General features: G+C 27.2%; 1 protein-coding gene across 1 annotated transcript; it reads right to left on the minus strand.

The window, feature by feature from the left end:
- Positions 1-5182: 5182 nt before the first annotated feature.
- Positions 5183-8063, minus strand: LOC111635725 (monocarboxylate transporter 12-like; the record flags this gene model as incomplete). Its single annotated transcript, XM_023380786.1, has 4 exons — positions 7589-8063; positions 6424-6757; positions 5649-5925; positions 5183-5564 (listed from the first exon to the last, which is right to left on the minus strand). Coding segments are annotated over exons 1-4 (1468 nt in total), but the record flags the coding sequence as incomplete, so codon positions are not given.
- Between the last annotated feature and the right edge of the window lie 804 nt (positions 8064-8867).

The following is an 8867-nucleotide window of genomic DNA, read 5'->3' on the forward strand; positions in this document are numbered from 1 at the left end:
ACCCCCACCGAATCTCCATCTGATGACAACGATTAAAATAATTAAAAAAAGGAAATGATCCCCCAGATTTTTATATTTTTGGACACCTTGAAACGTCGTGAAATGCTAAAAAATTCGGGGGTAATTTATGTACGTATGGAGGTGTGTTTGGAGGGGGGTGCACGATTTTGTTGGCCCTGTTTGAAGCTTAATAATTTCTGTGCTTTCTGTCGAAATTTTCTGAAATTTTGCAAGGAAGGTTTGTTTATTAGGTTGATTAATGCTGTTAAATTTTGGTGGTTAAAGGTCGAGAAGGTGGGAACATAATGAGGATAGTGCTTATCTACAATAGGGTTGGACTTAATGATGACGATTTTGCTTGTTACTAGTGTTTACAACTTTTTATAACTCATCCCCATTCTCAAAATTAAACTTTTTGATATTTTATAATAGTTAAAAATATAACAAGTTTTTAAAATAAAATATGATAACAGATGGCGCCACCGAAATTTTAAACTTTACCGGGAACGTTGAGCAACCCGTTGCTGGTTTATTTTTGTAAGAAATTCAACAATTTTTTGCGATAATGTCAGCAATTTATGAGAAGCGTTATAATTTGTTTATTAGACAAAAGGATATTATTTTGAACAATATTTTGCAAACTTTATACTGTACGTAATAAAGATATCAGTTTAGTTCTTTACATTGGTTAACTGAATTTCGGGATTACTTTCTTCATACACATACACACCTATATACACATGTCTGTATGGTTGTCAGCAGAAGATTTTCCAGGAAGGCAAAGCTTGGAAACAAATAAATTCAATAACTTTTTATTACGGATAATGTTGTCAATCGGTTATTGTTATCATAATAAATCGTTCCTACTTTTTTATGATAAATATATATTGTACAGTACATACACATTCACACTGTAATAAAGTGTGTTTTTCAATTATGTAAAGTTTTTTATCCTCTATTTAATGTTATCATCCGGTTATTGTTATCAAAAATTGTAAGTCCCATTGCTGATTACATTATATATTGAGGACGTCCTGCATATGTATTTTATATCTACATACAAACAGGCGTTATTCTAAGGTACCGATAAATCCTAGAGTTAATAAATTGTTCTAAAATTTGTGTCTAATTGAACGTTAGAAAAGCGGTGACTATAAGGAATGGTCTGTATACAATATAAATAGTTGTTTTTCTTAAAAAAGAAAAGAATTTAAGAATTAAAATGAAATAGAATTACAAAATTAATTGCATTTTTGTTATTAAAAAAGTAAAAAAATAAATATTTTACACATTTATTTTTACAGATCAGTCACTTGTTTTCTAAATTTAAAATGAGTAGAAATAAATTTAAAAACTCTGACATTTCATCTAACACTCTTCACTTTAATGAAATTCCAGAAAATGCATAGCAATATTACTTTAAAAAAATTATTTTATTCTTTCAACATCCATCTAATAAATACATTTCTTTTTTTTTACACAACTCAAATTCCTTTAGATCTATTATATTTCAATTAAAAAAATATACATCATATTCCTAAATTTATAGTAATATTATAGTGTATAATCATTAAAATAAAGCAGGAAAATCATTGTTAAAGATTTATTCAAAGACTAAATCAACGAGAAATGATTTGTAAGAGATATCAATTGAACAAAGGGTTATACAAAGCTTTGATATTTATCATTTATCTTTTAAGTACGCTACTTCAATCTGTATAGTAAATGCTGTAATTTGTCAACCCCCACCGAATCTCCATCTGATGACAACGATTTATACTCCCGATTAGATAAAGTGAAGCATAACAATTTATTATCAAATATTATTTTCTTATTATTAAAAATATAACAAGTTTTTAAAATAAAATATGATAACAGATGGCGCCACCGAAATTTTAAACTTTGCCGGGANTTTATCAAAATTAACAAAACTTATTTATTTATTTATAAAATGGTGATTATTTTTTTAAATAGAAAATGTAATTTTTCTTTAAAGGACTTAGTTAAATAATGCGTATCAGTTCTTTCACAGCACATCAGTTATTTAGCGCAAGACATTATTAATTCAGAGAAATAAATAATAACTTTATTAGTGAAAAAGAATTCATTTAATTTTGATATATCCATTTAATAAAACATTTATTTAAATTGTATGATAATAAATATTTTATTTATAATTTTAAATTGAAATATTTAATAAGTCAGAGCAACATTTACAAATAAATTAAACAATTTAAGGGTCCATGCCAGGCCCTAAAAGAGGGGGGTGCAGCGTGAGCTTTAGGGACCTATCAGAGGGGAAAAAATTAAGAAATTGTCCTTTTTCTGATTATTTTTTTCCATGGAATAACATTTATACTAGATTATTATTCTAATTTAATCTCATTATGTTATTTGTATAAGCAGGATCTCCGAAAGGAGAACCCAAAATGGTCTTAGCACCGACAGCTTTCCCATTCTCATAGCATCAGTTAGGGGGGCCCTGGCTGATGCTATGAGGATACAGTTTAGGGCCTCGTTTTATTGTTGATAATTATTTAGTGGAGGGAAAAGGCCTCATATTTATAGCTTACAAGTCGCAACAAGTCTTGTAATAAGTGATGAATTATATTTAAATTTCGTCACTTGGAGGTTCAATAATAACTTCCGTCGAACATTTATTTTCTAAATTATTCTTTTCTTTTTTAGAATTATTTTTATATTCATTAATCATTAAATTATTTTCTTCTTTATTACAAGAATCAATAAGATTTAATTGAATATCTGAATGATATTTATTTACTGAAGAGATTGAATTTAAGTCTTGTCTATTGTAATCACTGCAATCACTAAATGTCAAACTCTTACGAAAATTTAAATTTCTGTTGTGATAAATTGAATTTTGGCTTAATTCATGAATTGATAAACGTTTATTAAGAAGTTGACTTATGCTTCGTTTACCACTTGATTTTCTTGATTTATTCATATCAATTAAGAAAAATAATAAAGTACCAAGAAATATTATTCCAGAGCAGAAGTAATAACCTGTTTTTATTGAAAATTGTTGATTTAAATATGCTGAAAAACAAAAAAAAAATTATATATAAATATTAAATACATATAAATATATTGTATATAACATAATACAAGGTGTCCTACACGGGGTTGACCCTTTAAAATTGCGAATAACTCCTGAATGCTAAAGGTAAAGGTAAGTTGTAGAAATCTGTACATACCTTATTTTATGCCAAACAAATCTACATTAAAAAAGGTGTTGAAAGTGTCCTCCCCTAACGTTCACACACAATACAACGCGAATGTCCATATTCGTGAATGTCCTTCGCAGTATGTCGCAGTATGGTACAACTTTACTCTGGATGTTTAGTTTCAGTTGATCGATACTCCTGTGTTTGTTTGCATAAATCTTACTTTTTAAATGTCTTCATAGAAAGAAATCTAGTTGATCGCGATGGTCAAAAACCTGTTGAGATGACCCAAACTAAAAAAGAAAAAAGACTGAATCTCTCCCATACTTACACGAGCGGTATGGCTACCATTGCTTCTATTTATGGCATACAATTCTGCATGAAATTTTGAGTCCTATTTCGTGAACGTGTTGCAAAATTATTCACAATTTTAAAGAATCATCCCTGAGTGGGGATACCCTGTAGGTTATAATGTTAACATATTAACATAAAGTATAATATAGACATGTTAAAATATGTGTAAAACGCATTAACATCTACTTTATTATATAATGGACACCGTCTCGTTCGAATTAATCCATTAAATCGAGGTTTTACTGTACATTACAAGTTTTATTCAGGTAATAATATTAGATTAAATGGTAGCTTCTTAGTCAGTCTATTAATAATAGAAACAAGAAGTCAGGTATATCATGTATTTATTAATTTTATGCTGTTTGGACGCATGTGAATTTGACTTTGTACATTGTTTTTTATAATGTTCTGTTTTCGATATGGTGATTTCTAAAATCTTCTTATTTGCAATAAAAATAACAAACTGTAGCTTTTGTATTTGCATAAAATATAGTTTTTTTTTAGTGTTATGGATTGATAGGATAGTGTCGTAGATAAATTGTGAGGTTCTTTTCTACTGTTACATTCCTTGAATTTTTGATAGCGCATTTTCATCTTCATGAAAAATCGTTAGATTCTTTTAAATTTCACGCACGATAGATTGTAATTTCAATTAATTTACTAAAGCTTATATCTAGATGTGAAATTGTTTCTTAATAATTTCATAATTCATATAAAGTATAATAAATAAATTGCCGTAAAACAGAAAATGCTACTCAGATTAGATTGGCTTACTAATGACGAATTCTATTAGTCTCATCAGAGAAAACACTATTTCAATGGGTCGTTCATAGAAAACTTAGTCATATCTGTAGAATAAGTGACAATAGAGCAATCAAAATCATAATTCTTGTAATCGTGGAGAGGCAAATAAAAGAGGGAGGCCACACTAAACGGATGGATGATGTAAAGGAATGGTGCAAGAATAGTATTCAGGAGCTGGTTCACTGTGCTCTTGACAGAGAGAGGTGGGGTGGAAAAGAATGGTAAAAATGGCATCAGATACCAACGGGCACTAGTCCCATGGAATGTGAAGATGATCATGATGATAATAATAGAAAAGAAAACAGGAGACATTTAAATCTCGCTTTTAAATAATTATTTTAATTATCTTGTTTTAAATAAATTCTAAAATCTTTTAATGCATCTTTATATAATTAATATAATTAAACTTTTTAATTAATTAAATAGTGTTATACTACGAACTTGATGGATTAAATATGATAAATGATAAGATTTTATGTATATCTCTGTGTGTCATCCATAGCCTTATGCATTATAAAAGATTAATTAACAAATTAACAAATGTGTAAAATATTTTAAGAAAATTATAACAAATTAATGTATTTAAATAAATATAAACTGCTGGCTTAAATAGTCTATAAATTGTTTTAAATGTTAAATAGATTTTCCATAATTTTAATAACAACTGAGACCCTGAAAGAGAGAGAAACCATAGACAAAAGCTTAGTTTTCTTAAGCATAAAATCGTCACTGAATATACAAATACAATAATTAAAAATAATATTATAATCTTAATTTGTAATTTCTTAAAATAATACTTAAAAATAAGTAATAATTTAATATTTTTTTTCTTTATTTACCTGTAGTCGATATTCCGATAAAGATGGGAAGTGCTTGACACAACTGAATAAGTCCCCAGACTCGAACAAAATTTCTTGCTCGAACTTTTTCTAATACACACATTTTTATGGAATAATAATATCCGCCATAGAAAAAGCCATAAAAACACGAAAATAATACGTATCCGTTGAAATCTTCAAGAACTGTAAAGGCTAAGAAAGCCAAGCTGATCATTAATGATGCTAATTGACAAAGATATTGTCTAGATATCATACACTGAGTACTGTTTCGGACAATGATCAATCCGAACGATGAACTACCAAAAATTGAAGAAATCCCAAGTAATATCTGTAGAATATATTTATTTCTCGTGTCTAATTTATTTCTTTCGAATTCTAAATTCTGCTCATATAAAAATTTAAGTAATAATATTAATTAAGTTACTTAAATACAATAGATTAATTAATAAAGATAAGAGATACTTACAAATATATAAAATGGCACCATACTTCCAAAAGCGATTAAACTATTTCCTAGAAGTAATATTTTTACTGTCGTCGATCTGACAAGAATGTATTTTAAAAGAGAAATAGTATTGTTATTTTTAACACCATTGCAAGTGGTTTCCTGAATTGTCCTCAAGTGAAGAATGGCTCTTCTTTGTGGATGATATAGTGAAGCAGAACGATAAAATATACCCAACAGGCAAGATATCATCATTAGACCCGAGATGATACTAAAACCAATTCTCCAATTTGTTTTCCTTTTTTTTAACAAAGAAATAATATATAATTAATAAATATATTATTTATATCTATAACACGTTTAATTATAAAATAACAAATTAATTAAATTAAATTAAATTAATAAAATAAATTATATGATTTTATAGATTTAAAGATGTAAATTTTTATATTTTTCTTTGTAGTATTTGTACATTTGTCACGAATTTAACAACCGTATGCATTCAAGATTACGAACGGAGCATATTAATTTATTTCTATTGACTTCATGTAACTTTACAAGAATTTCCATTTATATCCATTCGAGCATCAAACACTACTTCTACATTATTTTCTATAAAGGAAATTAATGCCAGCAGATGTTTAAAAAATTCTAAATCGTTACGCTCGAACGAATAAGAAACTTTTGATTTTTTTTAAAATCAAAAATTAAAAATTCATTTTTCTCTATATATTTTTTTTTGAATAAATTATATTAATTCTAATATATTTTAAAGAATATTTTAAAAATGAATTACGTTACGCTTTCCGTTTGTATTATTGGCATCACAATTATTCCTAAACCCATTCCGGAAAAGATGATGATTTCTACAAGTTCTCTTTTCCTCTTGAAGTATTGACTAATCATGATTGTGGACGTATCTCTAATCATGCTGATTCCACATCCAACAACGACACCGTAACTAAAATACAGTTGATGAAATTGTAAAGCAAACGATGTGAATAAATATCCTAAAATTGTTATTAAACCTCCTAAAATTGCAATCAATCTGGTACTCTTTTTATGACATAGAATGGATATTACAGGTGAAACGAGAAGAGATACGCAAGTCGATATTGCTCCTAGAATAACTGAAATTTAAAGAATATTATATTATTACACTCGTAAAAACTTTTATAACGTTTTAACATAATAAAAGTCATTAACTTTTATTCTATTTACTAATTATTCAATTTGTTCAGTTCTTTTTACTATCGTAATGTCTTTTGTTTTAATCTAATCTGATACTTAGGGAATGGGTGGAGTGTCAAGTAGAGTCGCATAAGAGACCCTCAATCCCACCTGTCGCTAATTAAGAATAAGGTCAATGAACTCTAGAAAGAATACATTGTTTCTTTTATTTAAACCACTCTTCGTTTTGATGATTCCAACAATCAATAAAATTAAATTGATTTCTAATGATCAATTCGATTAATCGTCTTTAAGTAAAACCAGTGATTTTCAATTAAATGTAAGATAAACTGTAGAATTATTTAAATTTCTTATATTTGAAACAACAACTAGGAGTGTATAGGCCTATACAATAAGTAATTCATGTTACAACTGAATTTTAAAAAATATATTTCTTGAATTTATATGATTTTTATATAACCTCACTGACCTAACAATTTTATGTTTTTATAAAAGATTGAAGAACTGCCAACGTCCTGTGACGAATGAAAACAGGACGTAGACTTATATCTATTCTCATTTCTTTCTTGCATTTTTGATTTCCATTTGTTATAGAGTTTTCTTTCGCTGTAATTTTTATTTTTTATTCTAAGCCAAAATAAAAAACATTTAATATAAAAAGCGCTATATATATTATAAGAGAATTTATAACTCTACAGCAAAAATATACTATAAAATATTAACTATATATATATTTAAAAGTTAATATATAAAATTATAAAGATAAATACCTGCTTGAATAACATTGACTCCATTAAATTGATGTATTATTTGATGAAGTAAGAAACTGTAAGAAAAATACAAACCACCAATTATGCATTGGACTAAAGTGGAGCACAAACAAATTATCCATCCCCAACCACCTTCTGGATAATAATGTTGTCTGATAGTAGATATTTTAGTATCACTAGGATAATAAATACAACTTTGTGAAAGAGTTAAATTTGTCGATCCTCTTAAACTCGATTCCATACTTGATAAATAATTCTTTTTACAATTTTTACATCTAGTTTCATACGTTGGTAAAAAAGAAATCGTTGAAGACTTGTGAAAAGTTGTAACTTCATAAGATTTTTCATTTATAGTTAAAGATTTAGATCTATTATGACGATGAACATTTAAATGTGATCCATGAATTTTAATTTCGACATTTGAATTAAGTTTATCTTCATTTTTACACGATGATATAATGTTAGGTGTAGACATTTCTTTTGTAAATAGATGAAAAGGTTTGAATATTTCGATCGTCTTCTCTTATCAATATGGTACTGGCACGTGTAGGTAAAAGTCCCGTGTTACGTCACGTCTCTAACTTAAATATTATTGGTTGTTGAAAATTTTGAATTGTGTAATAAATTAGTCTTTTATTATTATCATATTCTATTTTTCTAACGAACGTCTTAGTGTTTGTTGGGTGCGGTTCGTTGTATCTAACCAAAAAGGCCTCCGAATGAATTTATTATTTATTATCCTAACAAGATTTATTATAATTTAATGTATGTTATACAACAAATTCTGTTAGACCTATTTTATATGACATTTTACAAATACTATACTATCTTGAAAATAAATCAAAATAGATTCTATTGATATTTTTATTTACTTAAAAGGGAACGGTAACGGAGCATATTAATTTATTTCTATTGACTTCATGTAACTTTACAAGAATTTCCATTTATATCCATTCGAGCATCAAACACTACTTCTACATTATTTTCTATAAAGGAAATTAATGCCAGCAGATGTTTAAAAAATTCTAAATCGTTACGCTCGAACGAATAAGAAACTTTTGATTTTTTTTAAAATCAAAAATTAAAAATTCATTTTTCTCTATATATTTTTTTTTGAATAAATTATATTAATTCTAATATATTTTAAAGAATATTTTAAAAATGAATTACGTTACGCTTTCCGTTTGTATTATTGGCATCACAATTATTCCTAAACCCATTCCGGAAAAGATGATGATTTCTACAAGTTCTCTTTTCCTCTTGAAGTATTGACTAATCA

This window comes from Centruroides sculpturatus, unplaced genomic scaffold, assembly GCF_000671375.1.
Source record: "Centruroides sculpturatus isolate CEXI.00-Female unplaced genomic scaffold, Cexi_2.0 scaffold879, whole genome shotgun sequence".
Lineage (NCBI taxonomy): Eukaryota > Metazoa > Arthropoda > Arachnida > Scorpiones > Buthidae > Centruroides > Centruroides sculpturatus.